The 26,195-nt window shown below is 42.0% G+C and overlaps 2 protein-coding genes across 10 annotated transcripts in view; one reads left to right on the top strand and one right to left on the bottom strand.

Moving 5' to 3' along the window:
• Window positions 1–5,993, top strand: part of ENTPD5 (ectonucleoside triphosphate diphosphohydrolase 5 (inactive)) — a 36,036-nt gene extending 30,043 nt beyond the window's left edge. For all 9 annotated transcript variants that reach the window (XM_032621144.1, XM_032621140.1, XM_032621145.1 and 6 more), the window contains one exon: window positions 1,907–5,993. In XM_032621144.1, coding sequence (XP_032477035.1) covers window positions 1,907–1,993 — 87 coding nt within the window. In that variant the 3' untranslated portion in view covers window positions 1,994–5,993. The remainder of the gene's footprint in view (window positions 1–1,906) is intronic.
• Window positions 5,994–6,331: 338 nt separating this feature from the next.
• COQ6 (coenzyme Q6, monooxygenase) lies at window positions 6,332–26,049 on the bottom strand. The gene is made up of 12 exons (XM_032621139.1): window positions 25,847–26,049; window positions 14,807–14,941; window positions 13,656–13,714; window positions 13,244–13,367; window positions 10,692–10,822; window positions 9,891–9,998; window positions 9,565–9,627; window positions 9,260–9,367; window positions 7,412–7,614; window positions 7,219–7,334; window positions 6,887–7,053; window positions 6,332–6,442 (listed from the first exon to the last, which is right to left on the bottom strand). Exons 1-12 carry the CDS (start codon window positions 26,010–26,012, stop codon window positions 6,413–6,415), a joined length of 1,410 nt encoding a protein of 469 aa, XP_032477030.1. The 5' UTR covers window positions 26,013–26,049; the 3' UTR covers window positions 6,332–6,412.
• Window positions 26,050–26,195: the final 146 nt, after the last annotated feature.

The following is a 26,195-nucleotide window of genomic DNA, read 5'->3' as shown; positions in this document are numbered from 1 at the left end:
TGAGTCTCGGGTCCCTCTCTGTCTTCCTAACTTTATCTGTAGTAACTTATTTATTGTAAACACATCTTATGAGTTTCATCCATCCCATATATAATATTTTTTTATCTTCCATACCATAGTTGAATAATTGCACATTATAGTTACAGAGATGATTAAGATGTAATCTCTGTCCTCAAATAGCATAGTCTATTAGAGGAAATGTGACAAAAATATAGTTGTGGCACAGGGCAACTTTGAACTTTCGGGGTCAAGGAAGTAGAGATTGTACTTTGTTTATGAAGCTCCTTCCTTCTCTTGTGTCACTTCCCCTTTCTGTTTCCTCATTTCCAGATGAGTTTATATTACCCCATTTCTTGTGTTATACAGATTTCATAAATTCATTTGTACAAAGGTATTTGGATTTAATGTGTTGTTATACCTGCTGAGAATATTGGCATTTAAAGAGTTACTTGCCAGTAGAGTCAGTATAGTGTAGTGTTTAAAGCATGGGCTCTGTTGTCCATCAGATCTGGTCTCAAGTTCTGATTCTGCAAGCTTACTAGCTCTGTGACCTTAGATGATTTACTTCCCCTCTAACTTTTAGGTTCCTCACTCAAATCACAGGGATCCTTAGAGTACCTATTTCTTAGGGCTGTTATAAAAATGGAGACAAAGCACAGTGCCTGACACATAAGAAGTTATTAGTATTGGTTTAATTGTTAGTATAGGTATTTCACACCAGTTGGAGCTAGATTTGTGGATAAGAGAGGTCATCCTGAGCCCTTAATGCATACCAAGTTAACAACTGCCTCTACTTAAGCATCGGCAATAACCAAATCATTTAAGGACAATTTTCTGCCGTTTCCATTTCTGCATCCTTTTAGTCTTTAGTTAAATGGCAGCAGAATTTGTATCAGGGGTGAACAGTCCTCTGTCCCAGAGATCACTTCACATTGGCATCTATATCCCTACACTGTCGGTCCTAAGGACAGAGGAGGAACACTTTGGGGGCGTGGAGGGCACTCCCAGTTTGACTCAGGGGTCACAGACTAAATCTCAAGATAATCATTCACATGCCATTCTTCTCAGTTTTTGGCACAGTGGCTATAGACCGAATTTCATCAGGTTAACACAGGTATTGTGTCATAAGAAGTTATTAGTACTAGAAGGAAAGACTAGAACCAGTTTGCTGATTTATAAACCTGGGTATGGGTATGGTGGTGGCATCTTTATTCAACAGTAGCTTATGGAGAATTCCAGCAAAACTGATAAAAATGAAGCTATCTGGTTGAATCAGAGGTCGGGGACCTGGAACTCCTTCACCGTTTTGCCTCCCTTTCTCCTTTGAAGCACTGTCAAGGAACCCCTAGGATTCTGTAGAAAACAATTTGATATATTGACTAATCTAATCCACTTGTTATGTAGTTGACGAAATCGAGTCTAAACTTCTGCCCAAGGTCACTGAACTAATTGAGGTACAGCCTGGCCTGGAATGCGTTAAATGCCTTGGTTTGTCATTAACTAGTGCTTAAGAAGATGCACTTGCTTACAAAGTATGAATTGAGAAGCTTAGTATGTTTTTTCCTACCCCTGAATCTATGGCTGACTCCTGTTATGTTTAGTTTAGGATTAGGGAGAGAGTTCAGAAGCCTGTCTGTCTAAAAGGTCCTCTCTAGATGTCCTGGGTTGAGACCACTTCCTGGGCCCAGAGATTCAAGGATCAGATTGGCAGGTGTAGGGGCAATGGGCAATGGCAGGATGGGAACCTACAGAGAGGGTTGGGAGAAGCCTCCAGAGACTGGCTACTCCCAGTTCTGCCTTGGTCTGGCCATGTGGATGATCTTTGCAGATATTCTCTGCTTGTTGTGCTTGCTAGAGTTGAAAATTGAATGAAAATATTAAGACTTCTTTTTCTCCTTCCCAACAGCTCACAAAGAAAGTGAACAACATAGAGACAGGCTGGGCCTTGGGGGCCACCTTTCACCTGCTGCAGTCTCTGGGCATCTCCCACTGAGGCCAAGCCGTTCCTCTGAGGCCTGCATTTGTCAACAACCTTGTTAAAGGGAGGACGAGAGAGGAGAGGACTCAGTTGTATTCTGAGCTAGTCTGGGGACAGCCTAGACTGAAGCCCAGCAGCTGATTTCATCTGGTGGAAGGGGCTTTTGTAGACAGGTCTTGCCCTTGAGTCTAGAGATTTGGATTTAATTAATTTTACACCTCAAATGTGAACTATTTCCTAACCACTCTTCCTGCACAGCTGGTACCAGAGTCTAAATCTTTGAGGTTCCTTGTGTGTCACAGAGAGCCAAAAGGAATAGCTTTGGAACTTAACCTTGGGGAACCCAGGGATGGAACCCTGGGAACCAAAGAAGAATCTCATTTCAACCCTTTCAGTGCCTCATTCCTTTGAACATTTTAATTTTCCTCTTACATGTTACACTCAGCTGACTGATTGCAATCCCATGACCTATCAACACCAGTATTTTCTTTTCCCTGCACGTTGCCCTGTCCCACCTTTATCTCCACTCACCTACCGAAAAAAAAAGAAAGAAAAAAATACCTGGTTTTACTTTCCATGTGTAGTTCAAAGAGGAAAAAAAAAAAGCCGTATCTGGGGAATTCCCTGGAGGTCCGGTGGTTAGGACTACGAGCTTTCACTGCCAAGGGCATGGGTTCGATCCCTGGTCGGAGAACTAAGATCCTGGAAGCTGTGCACGTGGTGTGGCCAAAAAAAAAAAAAGGTACCATATCTGAAGTTATGTGATCCGGCTTTGTGTCAGTACCAATCAGCCAGCTGACAGCCATTCTAAATCTCAGAAGGTTGGAGAGCAACTCACGACTGGGCAGAAGGGAGGCCAGCCAGTTTCTAGGGACATGTTTTGGGAGGGTGTGGCTGCCTTCTACAGACTACCTTCTTTTAATCAACTTTTTATCAGTAAACCGTGGAGTAATGAACATATCCAACCTTATAGGAGTGTGTGTGTGTGTGTGTGTGTGTGTGTGTGTGTGTGTGTGTGTGTGTATTTTCAGTGCTAGTACCTCTTTTCTCAGGCTAATGTGTTTATAGTAATTTGTCATCCTAAACTTTTCTTTGTATTTCTAAGAAGTACATCTATACCCTAGCTTTTGGTCTGTGGTGAGAGGCCTGTGGCTGTGCTTTTCAAGGATCTAGACTTTGGCAATAGCCCCTTTCAGTTTGTCCTTTTATTCTGTTTACAGCAGTGTCTCTTTCTGCCCTGGCCCCTGATCATTTTAGCTAGCATCCTCTACATTATTTGTCTAGTTCTAAGGTTTCTGAACCCTTCTTGATGATACCTAACATTTGATTTACTTGGCCATTTTGGCCCACATCCATACAGTGGATGCTCACTTTGAGTTTGAATGTTCAGACCTCTTGATTTTGTGAATTATGTCCCCTAAAATTCATGATCTTGTACTTTCCCACATGACCACCATTTCCTTGTCTACCCATGTGACTGCTCTTGGATCTTCCAGTAGTCTGGCTTCTATACCTTGGCTCTTTACCTCCAGCTTCTTTCCAGCAGAGTATCTCCCCAGACTTGTACTTTTCACAGTAGACTCTCTTTCAGCTTTTTCACAAAAGATGTTAAATATACCTGGCCCTCACAGCAGTCCCTGGGGAACCTCATTTTTAAAAGTATTCCATTGAGTCAATAAATATTTAACATCTGATAATGTGCAAATAACTAGGCAAATTTCTATACCCTCATCCCCCCCAAATTTTAGTTTTTCAATTCAGTGTGGATTTTTTTCTTCTTCACAGTGATTGTTTTTTTTAAGTTTTATTATTTTTGGCTGTGTTGGGTCTTCATTGCTGTGTGCAGGCTCCCTCTAGTTGTGGCGAGTGGGGGCTACTCTTTGTTGCCGTGCGTGGGCTTCTCATTGCGGTGGCTTCTCTTGTTGCGGTGCACCGGCTCTAGGCGCGTGGGCTCAGTAGTTGTGGCTCGTGGGCTCTAGAGCGCAGGCTCAGTGGTTGTGGCTCATGGGCTTAGTTGCTCCGCGGCATGTGGGATCCTCCCGGACCAGGGCTCGAACCTATGTCCCCTGCGTTGGCAGGCAGACTCCTAAACACTGTGCCACCAGGGAAGCCCTTCACAGTGATTTTTTTTTTTTTTGCGGTACACGGGCCTCTCACTGTTGTGGCCTCTCCCGTCGCAGAGCACAGGCTCCGGACGCGCAGGCTCAGCGGCCATGGCTCACGGGCCCAGCCGCTCCGCGGCATGTGGGATCTTCCCGGACGGGGGCACGAACCCGTGTCCCCTGCATCGGCAGGCGGACTCTCAACCACTGCGCCACCAGGGAAGCCCCACAGTGATTTTTAATTATACTAAGGTCACCTTTATACCTACTGTCTCTTCCTCCAAAAATGCTAATACAGAGTGAAATAATAGAATCTTTAGAGTTGGAAACAGCCCAAAGATATAATCAATCTTCTACCCATTGCAGAACTCCCTTAACACTTCTAACAGGTTGTCATTCAGCTTCTGTGTAGGCATGTTTCCAGACAACTCATTCCACTTTGGGATTGCACTGATATTAAAAAATCCCTCCTTCTCAGTAGTCTTAGTTCTGCTCTAATCCCTCCTTCCACAGCCTTTCGGTCTTCTGAAGAAAACTCCCAAGTCCTTCACATTCTTTTTAATATTATCACTTGACTTCTAGACCCCCTTCTCATCTTTGTCTAGAGTATGGTGTTAGAACCAGTCATCGTACACGAAATGCTGTTCTACAAGATTAGGGGGAGACAATAAAGCCTCCTCCAGCTTGATGGGTTCAGAGAGGTAACATTTCCTGGTCTTTATCACCACAGCTTGTCTCTGTAGCTTTTCTTATAAAGGCCACATATTGTTCAGCAGACATGTTCGGTCATCCCAAATACTCTCAGAATTCTTGGGTAGGTGCTTTATAACTCCAGAAATGTATCTACATGTTTTCTGATAACCTTGATTAGAATATCTGGAGAATTAACCAGTTTATCCATTATAGGAGCAATTTGGAATGAGACTTTTTATTTCTTAGAAAAAACAATTTGTCTGTAATGTCCTTTTTGCCCCTAGTGTACCTTTTGGGCCTCTTATTAAGAGTCCTAAAAGGTCTAATCTTGATGGTTAGGTTTTCTTTCTGTAAATGTGTTATATATTTCAAATATTAGGACATGGCCTAGCACATAGTGGATTTTGTGTGTTATCATCGTCATATGAAAAACACTGGGTTATGGAGGTCCTTGCAAGGTGTGCCTTAAAATTCTTGTCTTGCCTGATTCTGTTTGCATACTTTTGCAGAGTCCATGTTCTTCATACCTGGGCTACCTTTCCATTTTTTTATGAAAGATGACCTTTTTTCCCTACAGTGACCTTTCTGGACTCTGCCAGTAGTCAACACAGCTTTTTCCAGTAGCTGCCATCTTTCATTCTGGGCACATTTTTTCCTGAGATTCCAGGAAGGTTTGTGACATTCACACTTTTTTAGTATCTTATAAATTTTCCACATTTACCTGAAAAGCTCCCTTGTGGTAACAAATTTTCCATTCCCTAAAAATATTTCCTAAGAATAGCTTAGGTTGGGTCAAAAGCAGACTGTTATCTTCTCCTTTCATCTGCAAATCAGACTTCTGGGCAAGATGTTGTTTGTGGTATACAGATCTAATGGATGCAAAACTTGCTTCGACAGGTATCTCTGGTACTGTGAGGTAACCACTTCTAAGGTGCACAGCAAAACAACCCACCCCCACCCAGGCTGGCACCAGCCTGCAACCAAACATGAACAAATTCTGCTGCTAATCAGATTTTTCCTTTTGACCTGGTTCCTGAGGTCTTTAAAACTGTGCAATGAAATTATTTATTGTTTTATAACAGAATAGTGGTGTCCCACGGAGGAACCATAAATGAAATACGGTGCTGTGATGAGGAGATAATAACTAGCATTTTAAGATTTGGTTTTCTTTTCAGAAAGTCTAATATACCTATAATAAGGGTTAAAGCAATTTGTGTTTATTTTGCATTCTAGTGTTATTAATTTTAAAACAGCAATTCTAACAAAAATGCATCAATTGACTATTTCTAATTCTTATCTTTATCAAAAAACTGTATAAATTTATAACCAGCATTTTTTTTTAATTATATAAATCTTCTCTTTAGAAAGGACTGCTAACAAGTGAAAATGAATGAGACAGCACCTTAGCAATTTTTTAGTAATAAAAAGTTCTTTTCAATCAAATCATAGTCTTCCTTTGGGGTTTTTTTCTTGGCTTGGTTGCTATGCCTTCCTCACAGAAAATTATCACTCATTATTTGAACTCCACAGGTCCATTAAGCAGAGAAGAAAAAGAGACTGCAGAATTCTAATGTAAATTTATTAAGTTAAATCTTGAAAATACGTGGTGGTCTTGGGAAAAGATCCAGAAGAGGAGCATTCATTTGCTTGCAAAGGCCATAATCTGTTCCTGGAGGAAAAAATGAAACAAAGTGAGTGATATTCTGACATTGTAAAGTATGTGGGCAGGTGAAGATAATTCTTTAAAATATCTAAAGTGATTAAAGCAAAAATTTGGCAAAAGTCCCAGGTAGATTCTCCTCCTGAGTCCCTCCAAAGTGTCTTTTAATGCAAGTTTCTCAGGAAAGAAGCTGGCCAAGCAGCAAAAGGAATTTAAGCATCTTTATCTTTACAAGCCCCTATTCACTATTTTAAGCCCTTATATAAAGGTACTGCTTAGATGTGGGCCCTGGCACCAAAAACCTCGGAAGGGGTATTTCTGCTCATAACCACGGGGGAAGGTATTCAGATAAAGATGATAATTTTACAGCCAAGAAAATTAAAGAAACCAAGTCACTGGCGAAGTCATTCCTCCGTGAGCAAGACTCTCGGAGATCTGGGAGAACTCTCTTACTTTGAGCGGAGACACTGCATTTGTAGCCTGCAAGCCCCACGTCCGGAGCAGCACCAGTGGGGTGGCACTGGTAGAATACAGCCGTTTTAGTAGGTCAGTAGCAGCCAGAAGAGCAGTGTTGTGACGCTGTCTGTCTGTTTCATAAGCTGTGAGGTGACTCATGGAGCCTGAAGGGAAAAGGAAAGGTTAAATCCCTAATTCAGTAGTGAAGTCTTCCTTCCTAGCAAACCAGATACATTTATGTCTACTACATCTAGCTACTGAGGGCCATTTTCTGATCTTCCCGTATTATAGGGCCTTGGGATACCTCTCTAAGGTACCTGAATCCTTACCTAGGTCTTGCCCATTGAAGGCTGCAGTCCTGAGGTGATGCAGCAAGCTGGAGATATCCCCAAAGCCCATGTTGGCACCTTGTCCTGCAAGTGGGTGGACTCTGTGGGCTGCATCCCTAAGGATAAAGCAGAGTTCAGGTGTAGCCTCCAGCGCAGAGTGAAAAGGAGTGGCCCTGCTCTGTTATCATCTTACCCAATGAGTGCCAGCCGAGGCCGGACGTACTCAGCAGCATGTCCCAACCCAAGAGGAAACAGTATTCGGCTTTTGGCATCCACCCTGGCTACACTTGGGGGCAGCTGGCGAGCGGAGATCTTAGTGGGCTTCAGAAAGGCAACTGCATACTGCAGCATGGAGCCAGCCGAGTCGATGAAGTCTGTGTGGTTGGCATCACTCCACTGAGTAGCACCAGCCACAAAACAAAGTGAAATTTCATCAGCGACTCCAGCAGGGAATTAAAAATTCAACAAGGCAACCATTTTATAACCACAGCCAAGGGTAGTGGTACCTAACACACCTAAACTGATTTGTGTCACTAAAGTGACAAGTCCCTCAAACAAACGCAAAATGCAACTTCTCATCACTCCCCACAGGCTTTAGGATCAAGCCAAACTGCTCATGAGCCGCCCCTACCTACCTCTGAGCCTCACCTTTCACTAATCCTACCCTCAAAACGCACATGCCGGCCACAAAGTAGCTCACTCTACAACGTGCTCTTGCCTCCACACACCCCTCTACTTAGAATGTCCTCCCACTTCTAGTTCACCAGGTAACACCTCAGAGCATGCAGAAGCTGTCACCCCTTTTTGTAAACCTCCCTCCAAACCTTCTGTGTCTTTCTCCTCCATACTCCCACAGTATCCTATGCATACTCTACCACTGTATCAAAACTGTCATTTCTATATCTTTCTCCCTCACTTGCCTGAGCTTCCTGAAATCAGGGACTATGTCTCATTTGTCCAACTCCAGAGCCTTCTATATAGAAGCACTCATAACTCTTGCTGAGTGAATGTACTGCAAAGGCCTATGCCAGGAATATATACTAAATGACCCATAAAGGGTCACCATTTATCTTGGAAGCCACTTCAGTGCGTTCAGTTCTTTTTATTCTTGTTGTTACTACAGAGCAGTGGAGCTTAAGTTCTTCACTGTAGACCAGTGTGAAGTCATTAGCAAGGCAGTAGAGTTTGGTGGTTAAAAGGATAGGCTCAAGGGCCAGCCTGATTTCAGAACCCAGCTTTGCCACCAGCTGTATGACCTCAGGCAAGTTACCTATCTCTAAGTGAGCAGGATAATAGTACCTACCTCAATAGTTCACTGAATTAAATACATAAATACATGTTAAAAAAACTCTTCACCTGTACCTGGCACATAGTAAGTGCTGGATAAATGTTATCGATCATTATCATTAGTGAATTCAGATAATGTGACATTTGAACTCCAAAAATATTGGTGTCTGTATTATCTAAAGGCTATGTCTACTCCAGTAATAATTACCATTTGTTGAGTACCCTATAATGTACTAGGTATGTTCCAAGCATTTTACATAAATTCTCTCTAAGTCTTTAGACTTTTATTACTATTAAACCCTAAGAGGTTGGTGATACTATTTCCATTTTTCAGGAGATTAACAGGTAGAACCAATACTGAACCCGTATCTCTCTACAAAGCTTACTCTTAAGCTCACTATGGAAATGTGCTCAGCCCCTCCCCAGAAACACTTCTGATGAATCAGCTTCAATGGTTCAGGTACTTGGCATCTGTTAAAAATTATCAAAGTATTACAGCTTCAAAAAAAGTTACTTATCCAAGTAACTACCACCCAGGCAGCTGTTTCAGTCAGCATAGCAGCCGCCCTCAACCCTCAGAAGAGCACACAAATTAATTTCTTTGTTGTACATTTTCCTGAGTCCCCTCCTCCACATACTCCACATCAAGTGTTACAGGTTCAAAGGGGCAGCTGGTTGGTTGTTCCTCTTTTCTTACTCAAAACCACCTTTCTGTATCTATCCCAGCAACATATCGTCAGCTGGTGATACTCACAAAGGCAGAGTTAACGGCATCCACAAACTTTTCCTCATCCATGCTGACCAGCTCTGCTGCATGTTCATGGGATGTGGACCAAACCAAGGAACTCAAAGTGTCTGAGAGCTGTGTCAAAAGAACATCAATACCAAGGGCTAAAACCTCTGTTCTTAAGAGCTCTCAAGCACGAAGGAAGACAAGAAGGGGTAACAAAGCTAGCCTGGGCGTATTCCCTTGAAACCAGAAAAAGGCTGAGAGAAAATGAAGTTCTAAAAGAGGAAGGCTTGACATGTTTAAGCAGACTAGCCAGAAGGACTTCTTACCGGAAGCAGAGCAATGGGCCCGGAGGGGAGAAATCTCTGCCAAGCTACATTGTTTTCTGTGGCCTACAACGGAGAGGAGAAGAGTTCTTGTGAGAAGTACCCAGTACCAATTATTATTGTATTTTTTCCTAGGTCATAAGATATCTATATGTATTTTATTTTTTATTTTTTTAACATCTTTATTGGAGTGTAATTTCTTTACAGTGGTGTGTTAGTTTCTGCTTTATAACACAGTGACTCAGCTATAGATATACATATATCCCCATATCTCCCCAGTACCAGTTAAACCCGAGCAAGGCCCCCAGATGGTGGACTCAGGATCTTACCTCCGATAAATGCAGAGTAGCCACAACAGCGGACTGCTCATAGTTCCAGCTAACGTTTTGGATTCCAGCGGCCTGCCGTACTCCTGAGTTGTGGCCATCTGCACCAATCTGCATGGAGACAAGAGCCTGCTGAGTCTTAAAGCCTTTTAATTAACGAAACTGTTCCAGAAGTTTGTCTCTGCCTCCTAAAAGTTTTCTCTAGTTCCCACTGGTGGCAAGCCCATCTGTGGCAGGTAACTCTTTATCATGCCTGCCTCACTCCCAGCCCCTAGAGGGGTAGCCCTACATATGCGATCCCAGCTTCAATTAACAGACCAAAGCTGGACATCTGATCCAAGAGGTGCCAGCCGTAGGTTAAACTGAGCCAAAGTTTGAACTAGAAAGCAATAAGGCAGGCGCTAGAGTTGAAGAATCCTGAAGTAAGGTTGGGAACGGCTGCCATGGAAAAGGGGAAGCTGATGAGCAGAAAGAGAAAAAAATGGGAGATGCAAGGAGATGAACGACTACAGGACTCCTGAGAGGGAAGGAACAGCCTCAATTTCTGACCCTCTGATTCCTGTCCCTGTAAGGCCAGCTATCCTTTATTTCAAGACCTATGATGGTCCAAGAGATTGCTTCCTGTACAGGATTTACAACAGAACCATCTTAACTGGAGCTGGTTTGAGTGGGTATGGGTCCTTATAACCAAAAGTTTTGCCTAAAATTAACTTTAACTATAGCTTAGATCTAAAACTAGAGACCCTAGAAACTAACAAGACGTGGATATGTGAGACCCCTGGCAAAATAAGAATCTTCAACTACCAACAATTTGGTCTGGAGGATGCTGCCATCACCTAGGGTAATATGAACCCAAGGGCTGGAGTCTGCCATGGAAAATGGATAAGGCCAGGTATAGCTGACTGCTTTGCTCTTGTAGAGAACGGTCACTCGGTCTAGGGAGGTCAAAAGAGAAAAAACAAAACATTAGACAGTTGGCCCACAGGCTGAGGAAAAAACTAAAGCAAAGTCCCAAGACAGCTTATCTTTATCTTATCATTTACTCCTAAACAAGAAAAGTAAAGATCTCAAAAATAACTCATGTGATCTATGCTATGGTCTAAGAGCTAATAAATGAGAGAGGCCACAGGGATGAATCAGTGTGAGGAAAACAAGGACAAAAAAAAGTAAGCTCTCACTGAACTGTCACCTGCATGAGGCAGGCACTCTTCCCATCTTCATGATCCTGCTCCAGTTTCACTCTATGCCTACATGAACCCACATGTGTTTTCAAAGCAAATAGGGTGGGGAATACCACAGACTCAAACAAGTTCTAGATTTCATAAGATTTTTCTTCCCACTGGAAGTCATTTTACTTTTCTGATCACAAACAGTACATGCTTACTACTTTTACTTTGTGTAAAAGTCTGAACCACAAAGAAAGGTTTAAAAGGGGGGAAAAAAATCACCTTTAATCATACCACTCAGAGACAGCTAGTTAAAGCTTTGTTGTATAGCTTTCCCAACTATTTCCTATGTGTGTATATGCACACACACCCCACACACATACTCACACACACAAGTGGGATCATATGACACACACTTTTTTTCACCAATATATTATGGGACATGTTTCTAAGTGACTATTAGATCTAAATTATCTTTTGGACCTCCCTGGTGGCGCAGTGGTTAAGAATCCGCCTGCCAATGCAGGGGACATGGGTTCAATCCCTGGTCCGGGAAGATCCCACATGCCGCCGAGCAGCTAAACCCGTGCGCCACAACTACTGAGCCTGTGCTCTAGAGCCCGCGAGCCACAACTACTGAAGCCTGCGCACCTAGAGCCCATGCTCCGCAACAAGAGAAGCCACCGCAATGAGAAGCCCATGGACTGCAATGAACAGTAGCTCCTGCTCGCTGCAACCAGAGAAAGCCCGTGCACAGCAATGAAGACCCAACACAGCCAAAAAAATTTAAAAAACAAATAAATAAATAAAAAGAAAGACAATCTAGTTTTAAAATGAGCAAAAGATTTTAAACAGACACTTCTCCAAAGAAGATATACAAATAGGGACTTCCCTCGTGGTCCAGTGTTTAAGAATCCACCTTCCAATGCAGGGGACGCAGGTTCGATCTCTGGTCGGGGAACTAAGATCCCACATGCCGCGGGGCAACTAAGCCCACACACCACAACTAGAGAGACGCCTGAGCACCGCAACGAAAGATCCCACATGCCACAACTAAGACCCGATACAGCCAAAAAAAAAAAAAAAAAAAAAAAAAAAATATACAAATAGCCAACAAGTACATGAAAAGACACTCAACATTATTAGTCATCAGGTAAATACAATCAAAACTACGAGATGGGACTTCCCTGGCAGTACAGTGGTTAAGATTCTGTGCTCCCAATGGAGGGGGCACAGGTTCACTCCCTGGTCGGGGAACTGAGATCCCGCATGCTGTGTGGTGTGGCCAAACAAAATAAACAAAAAAACTACAATGAGATACCACTTCAGTTACTAGGACGGCTATTAAAAAAAAAAGGTTGAGGGGAATAAAGTGTTGGTGGAGAAATTGGAACCCTTATATACTGTTGGTGGGAAAGGGACATGGTAGAGCCTCTTTAAAGTTTGGCAGTTTATGAAAATGTTAAACATAGAATTATTAGATGACCCAGCAATTCTACTCCTAAGTATCCACCCAGCAGAAATGAAACATGTCCACACAAAACCTTGTCCATAAATATTCATAGCTTTATTCACAATCACCAAAAAGTGGAAACAACCCAAAATGTCCATCAGCTGATGAATGGATAAACAAAATGTGATATATCCACACAATGAAATACTATTGGGCAGTAAAAAAGACTGGAGTACTGATACATACTACAACATGAATGAATCTCAAAAATGCATTTAGTGAGAGAAGTCAGACATTAAAAAATACATATTGTATCATTCTATCTACATGAAATGTCCAGAATAGGCAAATCTCAAAAAACAGAAAGTAGATTAGTGGTGCCAGGGGCTAGGAGTGGGAATGGGGAATGACTGTAAACAGGTACAAGGTTTACTTCTGAGTAATAGGAATGTTCTATAATCATATTGTGGTGATGGTGGCACAACTCTATAAATAGATTGAAAAAGCACTGAACTGTACACTTAAAATCAGTGAATTATTGGTATGTAAGTTATACCTGAATAAAGCTGTTTAAAAAAAAAAGAGAGAGAGAAAGAATATTCCTGAGATAACTGTTAGAGGGCTTCTTTATGGTGGACATCAGTATCTGTAGAAGGGATCCTTCCAGTAAGTCCCAGAATAACTCTTAGTTCATCTTCCAGAAAGCCAGTGGAAGATGGAAGAGATAGATACCTCACCTGACACAGCCTCCAGCTGCTTAGTGAGAGCATGCATGATGACATTGTTCTCCACTATACAGCCCATGTCATCTAAATTATCCTTATCGAACATTATCAGGGCTTCTGAGCAGGCATCCCACACCTGGAAACACAAAGGGAAAGTTTGTATTACAACCCAAGGAAAAGGAAATATTACTCCAGTCAAACTGAGCATTGACTGAAGCAGGAAAACCACAGTTTGTCAGTCCCTCTGGCAGGAAGTATAAGGTGGGAAGAAAATTCTCTCATGAATGCTTCCCTCCTACTTCCTTTGACTGAGTGTAAACTCTGTCTGAATTCCTCCCACATTTACAGAAAACCTGGAGAATGTGAACTCCAATATCTTAACTCAAGATAAACCAAGATAAGCCAAAGGTGATAAAGGAGGCACCTGCATTCGCCGAAAGGCTCTGTATCTCATGTTGCAGATGTGGTCCCAGGCACCAAAACCTACAAAAGAAAGGAGTTATATATAGACCAAAGCAACCTGATGGGACTGGCATCCCTCCTGGGTTCCCCTTTCTCTCTCCTTCCTTTTAAGTAAGAGGTTGTTTTCAGTGTTCTCCAATAACAGGGAAATACTCTTCACTTCTATCCTGTTTGATGCTAGGAGCTAAGCTACTCTGTTCCCCAGTTCAGAATATACAGCATGAAAAAGACCCAGCTTTCATGATCAAAGGTCAAATCACATTAAAGTGGGGGAAATAATAAAGTGGGGGAAATAAACCAAATCCGTATTTTCTTTTCCTTCATCATCCTATTGAGGATACGAACTCCCTGGATAAAGACTATTTTTTGCTTAATTCCAGAGCACTAAACCGATTCATTCATTGAGGAAATATTTATTGAGCACTTACTATGTGCCAGATACACTTCTAGGTACTGAGCATAAAGCGGGAAACCAAACAGACAAATCTCTGCCCTTCAGCAGCTGACACTCTAGTTGGAGAGATAGACAATTAAAAAAAAATTCATAATAAAATGTCAGGTAGTGTTATAAAGAAAAATAAAGCAGTATAAGGAGCTAGAGAGTCATGCAGGAGTTTAATTTTAGATGGGGTGTTTCTAGATAGGATGGCTTGAGGGAGTAACATTTGACAAAGACCTTAAGATAATTTGCTAACTGGTTCCAGGTGTACACATCCACCTACACCCTACGAGCACTTAGCATTCAGGCTCCCCAGCCCCCTATAGGGCTGACTCTGGAAATGAAGAGTATGCTGTTACTAGAAGCGAATGATCGTCATTAGTTCATATAGTTTCAATTCCACCAATTCATAATGACCCAACATCACAAATGATGTCTACATGGAGCCACATGTCCCAGAGATGTCTTCCTCAGACTGCGAGTTGACACACGAACAATTCCAGGGGTCCTCATCTTCGACTATGTACTAGACTTACCAACCCCACCCTCCTCTTCCCACCCATCTCAGGGAGCTCCCTCCTCGCCAGACGCTCTGCTGACTCTGCTCTATGGGACACACTGGAAAGTCAAGAGAGACAGGAGATTGGTTCTACGACAGAGGATCTTCTACTCACTACTGAGAAGGGTTGCGGAGCCAGGGGAAATGGAGCTGACCCTGTTGCTGTAAGTTTCTGGCAATTTCCCCAGTACTTTCTTTGGACCTGCTTCTAGCAACAGGATTTTCTTGTCACAAAAGTGAATATCATATCCTAAAAAAAAAAAAGATCAAAATGTTATATCATTTTAGGAAAATCAGAGTTTATTCTCTTTCTCATTTCCAAGAGAAGCAACATATTAACTAATCCCTTAGCCCTCAGGATACAAATTTCTTACACACATAAAAAGGAAAACATCATGTGACGTCCTAAGCAATAATGTGTACTACCATTTCAGTCACGCAGAGCACCCTGCCCATGGTGGTAAGGCCTCTCCAGACAGTCTAACACCTGCCATGTGCAAAGACACAAATAATGGCAAAACCCATAGCAAGTGAATAGACTGTCCTAGAAAGGAAAAATGAAGAAAGGAAGGCTGTAGTATTTAGACACCAGATATTTATAATCTACAAAGTATTAAGTCACTAAAAATTACAAATCCTGTTCAACAGAAAAATGGGGTTAATAAACAAAATTCATTGTGGCCTCAAGATTAAGTCAAAGATAAAGAGCTTGTGAAAGAAAGGGGGGCCAAAAAATAACATCAACTGTGCCAAAAATCTGGTCCTAAAACATCTGTATAGTGAAGTAAAAAGAGGACTTGGAGACTCTGTCACTGGGTCACTGCAGCACAAACACAAGTCCTTCCACAGTGTCTCAGAGAACGGTGCAGGGAAAAGATAAGCAGTGAGTTGCATGTGAATTTACCAGAGAAGAAACACTGCAGGTTTTACTTAGTAATGGTGAGAGAAACCCCAAAGACCCTGACCCCTCTTTTTATTTTGGAATCTAAATGAGAAGAAAGGCACTATTATTACATACAACAAAGAAAGTGTGAAAATCAAGGCTGGCTCCAGTCAAAAAGGAGTGAAGTGCGCTGAACCCACCAGGTCAGCATGGTGCTCCCTGTCGTGCAGCAGCCCTGAGCAGCAGTTCTGCCATGGAAGATGGGAGAGGGGCCGTGCCCGCAGATAGGACAACCTTCTGGTCCATCACATCTCTAGGCTTTGATCTAACAGAAGCCACTGCAACCGAATGCTGCCTGCCACCAGCTCCCTACGGCTCCTACTCCCTGAAGCCTCACCTCCCCAGCAGTCCTCTTAGTACCACACCCGCACACCTCCACCCCCAGGATAGGTCAGTTGCTTGCTCCTCTAGGGTAGCTTTCATTTCATTCTTCCTTCTGTTAGTTATTTACAAATCTTTTTCCTTTGCTAGATTCTAAATTCCTTGGAGGCCAGGAATCATTTCTTTTCCTATCGCTGTACATCCCCAGCAGCAAACTGCTGTTATCTCCTCAATCCATAAAATAATGTCTTAACAGACATTTTTGTTAAATGAGAAACCAGGAAATATATAAGAAAACAGTTAGATTTCCATCCTATATTTGCCCTGGTGAGTAGAAATAGAAAAATTATAAAAATATCTATTTTAGGCTATAATACCATTACAGTTAAAGGCACAAACATATATATGACTTAGCTATTGATTGAATTAAATGAAATTATAAATTGTAGGTGACTATCTAAATTTTAACCTTGAAATCACTTCACTCTATATAGAATCCAAGTTAATTTTGATTTATCAAATAACAACCTAGAACCATAAATTAATAACCTGTCACTCTTTTATGAATAACAGTAGGTTATTATATTAATAATGTTTACTTTTTTCCTGTATATCTATAAGCAAAGTTCCATGGAATCACTATTATCATTATCATCATCACTGCTAATGTTTATTAACACCTATATGCCAGGTACAATTATATATGATTTACTGTAGTATCATCTGATATAATCCATACCACAATTTTATGAAGAAAGAAAAGCTATTTTGCTCTAATTTTAGAGATGAGAAAAACCAATGTACAGAAATTGTGAGTAATTTAATTCCACCCAAATAGAACCTTTTGGACAAGACTAAGGATTCAAATACATGTAATCTTATATGGACACTTGTTTCTTCACTATTTAACTTCTTCCTTTAAAGGAAATTTCCTTCTTATTTAAGAAAATCAGAAAAACAATCAGGAGGGAGATTGGTTCAAGATGGCGGAGTAGAAGGACGTGCTCTCACTCCCTCTTGTGAGAACACCGGAATCAAAACTAACTGCTGAACAATCATTGACAGGAAGACACTGGAACTCACCAAAAAAGATACCCCACATCCAAAGACAAAGGGGAAGCCACAATGAGACGGTAGGAGGGGTGCAATCACAGTAAAATCAAATCCCATAACTGCTGGATGGATGACTCACAAACTGGAGAACACTTATACCACAGAAGTCCACCCACTGGAGTGAAGGGTCTGAGCCCCATGTCAGGCTTCCCAACCTGGGGGTCCAGAAATGGGAGGAGGAATTCCTAGAGAATCAGACTTTGAAGGCTCGCGAGATTTGACTGCAGGACTTCGACAGGACTGGGGGAAACAGAGACTCCACTCTTGGAGGGCACACACAAAGTAGTGTGCGCATCGGGACCAAGGGGAAGGAGCAGTGACCCCACAGGTAGGTCTGGAGACTGAACCAGACCTACCTGCTAGTGTTGGAAGGTCTCCTGCAGAGGCGGGGGGTGGCTGTGTCTCACTGTGAGGACAAGGACACTGGCAGCAGAAGTTCTGGGAAGTACTCCTTGGCGTGAGCCCTCCCAGAGTCCGCCATTAGCCCCACCAAAGAGCCCGGGTAGGCTCCACTGTTGGGTCACCTCAGGCCAAACAACCAACAGGGAGGGAACCCAGCCCCACTCATCAGCAGACAAGAGTATTAAAGTTTTACTGAGCTCTGCCCACCAAAGCAACAGCCAGCTCTACCCACCACCAGTCCCTCCCATCAGGAAACTTGCACAAGCCTCTTAGACAGCCTCATCCACCAGAAGGCACAGAGCAGAAGCAAGAAGAACTACAACCCTGCAGCCTGTGGAACAAAAACCACATTCACAGAAAGACAGACAAGATGCAAAGGCAGAGGGCTATGTACCAGATGAAGGAACAAGATAAAACCCCAGAAAAACAACTAAATGAAGTGGAGATAGGCAAGCTTCCAGAAAAAGAATTCAGAATGATAGTGAAGATGATCCAGGACCTCGGAAAAAGAATGGAGGCAAAGGTCGAAAAGATGCAAGAAATGTTTAACAAAGATCTAGAAGAATTAAAGAACAAACACACACAGATGAACAATACAATAACTGAAATGAAAACTACACTATAAGGAATCAATAGCAGAATAACTGAGGCAGAAGAACGGATAAGGGACCTGGAAGACAGAATGGTGGAATTCACTTCTGCCGAACAGAATAAAGAAAAAAGAATGAAAAGAAATGCAGACAGCCTAAGAAACCTCTGGGATAATATTAAATGCAGCAACATTCGCATTATAGGGGTCCCAGAAGGAGAAGAGAGAGAAAGGACCTGAGAAAATATTTAAAGAGATTATAGTCGAAAACTTCCCTAACATGGGAAAGGAAGGAGCCACCCAGGTCTAGGAAGTGCAGAGAGTCCCATACAGGATAAACCCAAGGAGAAACACGCCAAGTCACACAGTAATCAAACTGACAAAAATTAAAGACAAAGAAAAATTATTGAAAGCAGCAATGGAAAAACAACAAATAACATACAAGGGAACTCCCATAAGGTTAACAGCTGATTTTTCAGCAGAAACTCTACAAGTCAGAAGGGAGTGGCATGATATACTTAAAGTGATGAAAGGGAAGAACCTACAACCAAGATTACTCTACCCCACAAGGATCTCATTCAGATTTGAGGGAGAAATCAAAAGCTTTACAGACAAGCAAAAGCTAAGAGAATTCAGCACCACCAAACCAACAAATGCTAAAGGAACTTCTCTAAGTGGGCAACACAAGAGAAGAAAAGGACCTACAGAAACAAACCCAAAACAATAAAGAAAATGATAATAGGAACATATATATCAATAATTACCTTAAACATGAATGAATTAAATGCTCCAACCAAAAAGACACAGGCTTGCTGAATGCATACAAAAACAAGACCCATAAATATGCTGTCTACAAGAGACCCACTTCACACCTAGGGACACATTCAGACGGAAAGTGAGGGGATGGAGAAAGATCTTCCATGCAAATGGAAATCAAAAGAAAGCTGGAGGGGGCTTCCCTGGTGGCACAGTGGTTGAGAGTCCACGTGCCGATGCAGGGGACACAGGTTCGTGCCCCGGTCCGGGAAGATCACACATGCCGCGGAGCAGCTAGGCCCGTGAGCTATGGCCACTGAGCCTGCACGTCCGGAGCCTGTGCTCCGCAATGGGAGAGGCCACAACAGTGAGAGGTCCGCGTACCACAAAAAAAAAAAAAAAAAAACACACATGCACCCCAGTGTTCATTGCTGCACTATTTACAATAGCCAGGTCATGGAAGCAACCTAAATGCCCATCAACAGATGAACAGATAAAGAAGATGTGGTATATATATACAATGGAATATTACTCAGCCATAGAAAGGAACGAAATTGGGTCATTTGTAGAGATGTGGATGAATCTAGAGACTGTCATACAGAGTGAAGTAAGTCAGAAAGAGAAAAACAAATATCGCATATTAACGCATATATGTGAAACCTAGAAGAATGATACAGATGAACCGGTTTGCAGGGCAGAAATTGAGACACAGATGTTGAGAACAAACCTATGGACACCAAGAGGGGAAAGCAGCGGTGGGTGGGGGTGGGGTGTGATGAACTGGGAGATTGGAATTGACCTGTATACACTAATGTGTATAAAATGGATGACTCATAAGAACCTGCTGTATAAAAAAATAAATAAAATAAAATTCGAAAAAAAAGAATAAAAACAATCAGGAGAAAATTTGGTGAGAGAATATTCAGAAGAGACAACAACTAAAAAGAAAAGTTTCTGAAATGGAAGTAAGTTTAGTCTGTTCTAGAAATATGCTGTCCACTAAAAATAATAGAATATGCAAATAATAAAAATAATGTGACACGTAATTTTAAATTTTCTAGAAGACACATTTAAAAAGTAAAAATAAAGTGGTTAATTACATTAGTTAATTTTGCTTTAGTTTATCTAATATATCCAAAATTATAGCATTATGAATATTAACAATGACAAAATTGAGAAATTTTACATTAATTTTTATACTGCCTTTGAAATGTGGTATGTATTTTACACTTACAGAACAAATGCATTTAGATTAGAATATGGTAAATATGGTATCATATTTTAAGTGATCGGTAGTCATGTGTGACTGGTAGCTACCATAATGGACAATGCAGCTCTAGAGACTGAAGGGTGACCTACGGTGCCTAACGGTGACTACGGAAGAGAATGGATCAAGGTGAATCTGGCGAGAGAGATAATATACAGATCAAATAGTGCCTTCTAGACACTGGCAGGAAATTTGGACCATATCCCAACTACAGTAGGAGTCAACTGGAGGGTTTTCAGTAGATTGAGATGATGTGATCACTGCCTGTTCTAGTCCAGCTGGGCTATTATATCAAAACACCACAGAAAAAAAAAAAAAGAAAATCAGAAACTCTGGATTTTAATCCCAGCTCTCACTGTTTCTAGCTTTATGACATAGTACAGTCAGCTCATCACCTACAAATGCATGTATAACATTATATATGTTATAAATTTCCTTTAGTCAAAAAAAATTAGGGACTTCCCTGGTGGCTCAGTAGTTAAGAATCTGCCTGTTAATGCAGGGGACACAGGTTCAAGCCCTGGTCCAGGAAGATCCCACATGCCACAGAGCCACAACTACTGAAGCCCACGTGCTCTAGGGCCTGTGCTTTGCAACGAGAAGCCACTGCAATGAGAAGTACGTGCACCTCAAAGAAGAGTTGTTCCTGCTCGCCACAGCTAGAGAAAGCCCACGTGCAGCAACGAAGACCCAACACAGCCAAAAATAAATAAATAAAATAAATTTTAAAATTAGATTTCCAAGCACATAAAATATAGCCAGGTCCAATATTTTATTTTATTTTTCAATATTTTATTTTTTAGCTATTTAATATAACGTTTTAGGGGTTTCCTAGTCATGCAGTGATTAAGAATCCGCCTGCCGATGCAGGGGACACGGTTTCAACCCCTGGTCGGGGAAGATCCCACATGCTGCAGAGCAACTAAGCCCGTTCGCCACAACTACTGAGCCTGCGCTCTAGAGCCCATGAGCCACAACTACTGAAGCCCGCGTGCCTAGAGTCTGTGCTTCACAACAAGAGAAGCCACCCCAATGAGAAGCCCACGCACCGCAACGACGAGTATCCCCTGCTCGCCGCAACTAGAGAAAGCCCACACACAGCAATGAAGACCCAACACAGGCGAAAATAAATAAATAAACATTTTTAAAATTTATAAAAAAATAATATAACATTTTAGGAAACTAGCTTGGAGAAAAAATATTAGAGAATATCACTTACAAATAACAATGTGAGAGGCAAATATAGGTATTTCAAGGATAAAACATAAACTAATGTGAGTTTGAAGAAGAAAAGAATCAAGGAAAACATAAAAACTGACCTACACGGAAATATGAAAAGCCAGCTGGAAATTTTTCACTTTTAAAGCGGCTGTCTAAAACTAAGTGGATGTTGAATTATAAAGGTTGATCAGCATACAAACTATTGACAAAGAATATTCTTTGGGATTCATGCCATGATGATCAAGGGGAGACAGTAGCATGCACTAAATCCCAAGCAGGTAGTTTACTTGACTCCACAGGCACATGCTCAAGGACAGAGTCTCCTCACAGTGTTCAGCTCCATCTATTTTATAGGAAAAAAGCAGAGGCTTGCTCACTGAATAAATTGAATGAAAGATTTCCAAACCTTCCCCCTGCCCCCCGAGAGGTTCAACTTTCATGTTTTAACATTCAGTATCTTCTCTGAGCTTTTTTTTTTTTTTTTTTTTTTTTTGCAGTACGCGGGCCTCTCACTGTTGTGGCCTCTCCCGTTATGGAGCACAGGCTCCGGACACGCAGGCCCAGCGGCCTTGGCTCACGGGCCCAGCCGCTCTGCAGCATGTGGGATCTTCCCGTACATGTCCCCTGCATCGGCAGGCGGACTCTCACCCACTGCGCCACCAGGGAAGCCCATTCTCTGAGCTTTTGAGTGTGAATGTTTCTTTTGTAAACCTACGCTTGGTAGTTTTGACTGACTTAGAGTCAGTGATTCTTACATCCTGGTGTACTCGGCCCATGACCTTTTTCTTTTGTAAACTTATACAGAGCATTCTGTATTGTCAGTGTCTGTTTAAAGTCAGCCCTGACTTTAAGAATTTATACTTTTGGGACTTCCCTGGTGGCACAGTGGTTACGAATCTGCCTGCCAATGCAGGGGACACGGGTTCGATCCCTGGTCCTCCCAAATGCTGCGGAGGAACTAAGTCCGTGCACCACAACTACTGAGCCCGCGTGCTGCAACTACTGAAGCCCACGCAGCTAGAGGCTGCGCTCTGCAACAAGAGAAGCCACCGCAATGAGAAGCCCGCGCACCACAATGAAGAGTAGCCCCCACTCGCCACAACTAGAGAAAGCCCGTGTGCAGCAACGAAGACCCAACGCAGCCAAAAATAAATTAATTTAAAAAAAAATTTACACTTCTAAGGAAAAGACAGAAAAATAAACAATTACAATACAGAATTTTGTAAGTTTATAAAAGAATTGCTGCTTTCCCTCCTTGAAATGTGGATAAATGGGGATGAGAAAAAGAACAATATAGGAAGGAAAAAAAGTTATACAAAGAAGATAGCAAAACACCAAATTTTAACAAAATTAACAAAAATTTAGTAAAACTAAAACAATTTTTCAGATACATATCATACAAAATTGTATAAAAAGTTAGGAGGTGAAGTCACTACAAGACAATTAAGCCTTCCCAGTGTTTTTCATTCTCAAAGTGTGGTCTTCAGATCTCCTGCATCCATCTCTGGAGATTATTTGTTAAAAATACAGGCTCCTGGGCCCCACCTGGACAATCTGAGTCAGAGTCACTGGAAGTGGAACCTGGAATCCTCATTTTAAAAATATGCTCCACAGACTGGTAACAACGATTGCCTATGAGGAGAACTGGATGGCTAACAATTAGAAATGGAAGTCTTACTATACATTCTTTATACTATATATCCTATGCACTTTTGTATTTCAAAATTCTTATGTGTTATGTCCCTGTCTTAGTTACTCAAAGCCCAAAACCAAAACCAAACCAAAAAACCCAGATGATTCTTAAACATGCTCAAGCTTGAGAAGCACCATTATAGTCCATTTACCGATAGGTAAAACCAAAATGGCTGTCAGGCAGCAAGGGTATATATGTCAGAAAGTCTTGTCAGTCTCAAAAAGGATTTGTATTTCCTAATTACCAACTTTTGAGAGCAAGTTACTTAACCTTTCTGAGCTTTAACTTTCTTATCTTCACAATCTAAAATCAAGAGTATTATGACAATAAAATATAGGGAATTCCCTGGCAGTCCAGTGGTTAGGACTCGGCACTCTCACTGCTGGGCCTAGGTTCAATCCCTGGTCGGGATCTAAGATCCTGAAAGCCACTTGGCACAGAAAACAAAAAAAGTATATATATATATATATATATATATATATATATATATATATATATATATGTATGTATGTACACACATACATATATATGTATGTATGTATATGCAAAATACTTTAAAAGATGCCTATCTATAGCAAGTGCTCAATAACTGATAACTATGTTTTACAAAATTACTTTGAGACTCAAGCCCATTAGCTCATACAAAGCACTGCTTCCCACCAGTTTCCTAGAAAAGGAACTTCCTAGGGAAGATGTGACTAACACCCCCAGAACTGAAATCAGAAAAGACTTTCTCACTGTTAGTGACCTTTAATTTGTGAAGCCAGAAAACTCAAATCCAATTTCTGAAAGTCACCGTACAGTTGTTAAAAGCAAAAGAATTTGGTTGCCTGGGTTCAAATTCTGACTCTGCCTGGTGTGAGACTCTGGTCCTTACTTAACCTCGTTGCTTCATATAAAAGATTAAACTATCTACCCCACAAGGTAGTGGAGCAGCCTAAACTACACATGTAAAAGCAAAGTCTTTACCTTAACTTGCATACAATGTTTAACTCAAAGTGGATCATAGCCTTAAATGTAAGAACTAAAAGTATAAAACTCTTAGAAGAAAACACAGGAGCGAAACTTTGTGACTTTGGGTTAGATAATGATTTCTTAGATATGACACCATAGCACAAGTGGTAAGAGACTGATAAGCTGGACTTCATCAAAATTAAAAACTTCTGTGCTTCAAAGGACACCATCAAGAAAGTGAAAAAACAACCCACAAAATGGGAGAACATATTTGCAAATCATTTATCTGATAAGGGGCTTGTACCCAGAATACATAAAAAACTCTTACAACTCAATAATAAAAAGACAAATAGCCCAGTTTAAAAATGGGCAAAGGTTCTGAATATACATTTCTCCAAAGACATACAAATGACCAATAAACATATGAAAGAATATTCAACATCATTAGTCATTAGGGAAATGCAAATCAAAACCAGAAGATATCACCTCACACTCACTAGCATAACCAGTAAGAAAAAGACAGTAACAGTGCTGTCTAGGACGTGGAGAAATTAGACCCCTCGGGACTTCCCTGGTGGTGCAGTGGTTAAGAATCCGCTTGCCAATGCAGGGGACACGGTTTCGAGCTCTGGTCTGGGAAGATCCCACATGCTGAGGAGCAACTAAGCCTGTGTGCCACAACTACTGAGCCTGCGCTCTACAGCCTGCGAGCCACAACTACTGAGGCCTGCGCGCCTAGAGCCCGTGCTCCGCAACAAGAGAAGCCACCTCAATGAGAAGCTCGCACACCGCAATGAGAAGCCCGCGCACCACAACGAAGAGTAGCCCCTGCTCACCGCAACTAGAGAAAGCCCGCGTGCAGCAACAGACCCAACGCAGCCAAAAATAAATAAATGAATGAATGAATAATGAAAAAAAATTAAGGAATGCCTTTCTTTCTAAAAAAAAGAAAGAAAGAAAGAAATCAGACCCCTCATTTATTGCTGGTGGGAATGTAAAATAGTGCAGCCACTCTGGAACACAGGCAATTCTTCAAAATGTTAAACACAGTTTACCATATGACCCTGCAAATCCACTCCTAGGAATATATCCAAGATAACCAAAAATATATGCTTACACAAAAGCTTGTACAGAAAATGATAGCAGCATTATTTGTTATAGCCCCAAAGTGAAAACGACTCAAATGTCCATCACCTGATGAATAAACAAAATGTGCTATATCCACACAAAATATTACTTAGCCATAAAAAGGAACGAGGTACTGGCACATGCTACAACCTGGATGAACTCTGAAAACATTAAGCAGATTCCATGTCTATGGAAATGTCCAGAAAAAGCCAAGCTATAGAGATAGAAAGTACATGAGTGGTTGCCAGGAGCTGAGGAGATTGGGGGGACATGGGCAGTGATTACTAATGGGTTTGGGTTCCTTTTGGAGGTGATAAATATGTTCTAAAATTTATTGTGGCAATGGCTGCACAACTCGGTGAGTACGCTAAAAATCATTAAATTCTATGCTTTAAATGGGTAAACTTTATGGTATGCAAATCATATCTCAATGAAGCTGTTTAAAAAACAACATCAACAAAAAACTGCCTAGCCTAGCTCAATAGACAATGCCAGATTACTTCCAACTGTGTCCAGAACTAAATAACCCTGGGCGGGTCTGTTTCCCCACGCTTTGGAAGGACTCCTAAGGAGTCCCTCCCACTTTTGACCCTTCGGGATCCTGAAGGAACAAACGTTTGCCCCCGGGGTTCTGGGATTCCTCTGGTCAGGGGATGGACCACAAGATCTACAACGCTTAGACCTTGGGCAAACACCAGGGCTCAAACGGTCCTCATCGTTCCTCTACGGCCCCGCTCCCCGCCGCTATCGGCCTGGAGATGCGCTTACCCAAGGCACAAGCCATAGCGGCGCCCACCAGGCCTCCCCCGGACACCACCACATCGTACACGGTGTCTGACGAAGCGCCGGCCCACCTCCGGCAGGAGACCAGCGGGCCCCTCCGGGCAGCGGCAGGGGCAGTCCCCCACCGGATCCTAGCCAGCCGGGCCGCCATAGTCCTAACCTGCACCGTAATTGGCGTCCCGCTGGGCTCGCCTGGGGTTAGCACTTCCGGAGCAGAGCTCTCCAGTCACAGGCCGCTTGAGCCGCCACCTCAAAACCGGAAGTATAACGTGCAAAGAGAATAGGCCAATCAGAAAACGAACTTTGCCTGCTTGGGCGGGATAGATTAGAGGCT

Source organism: Phocoena sinus, chromosome 2 (genome assembly GCF_008692025.1).
Source record: "Phocoena sinus isolate mPhoSin1 chromosome 2, mPhoSin1.pri, whole genome shotgun sequence".
NCBI classification, from domain to species: Eukaryota; Metazoa; Chordata; class Mammalia; order Artiodactyla; family Phocoenidae; genus Phocoena; species Phocoena sinus.
Note: the sequence above shows the minus strand (reverse complement) of the source record. Positions and strands in the feature narration are given on the sequence as shown.

Bases quoted from the DNA above. Each gene is read 5' to 3' on its own strand.
- COQ6 (XM_032621139.1), bottom strand. From the start codon at position 26,012: ATGGCGGCCCGGCTGGCTAGGATCCGGTGGGGGACTGCCCCTGCCGCT. The intron at 14,942-25,846 runs GTAAGCGCATCT...TTTTTTTTTTAG, and splicing joins CGCTATGGCTTGTGCCTTGG to GATATGATATTCACTTTTGT. The intron at 7,054-7,218 runs GTAAGGATTCAG...TTTTCCCTTCAG, and splicing joins CTTCAATGGGCAAGACCTAG to GCTCCATGAGTCACCTCACA.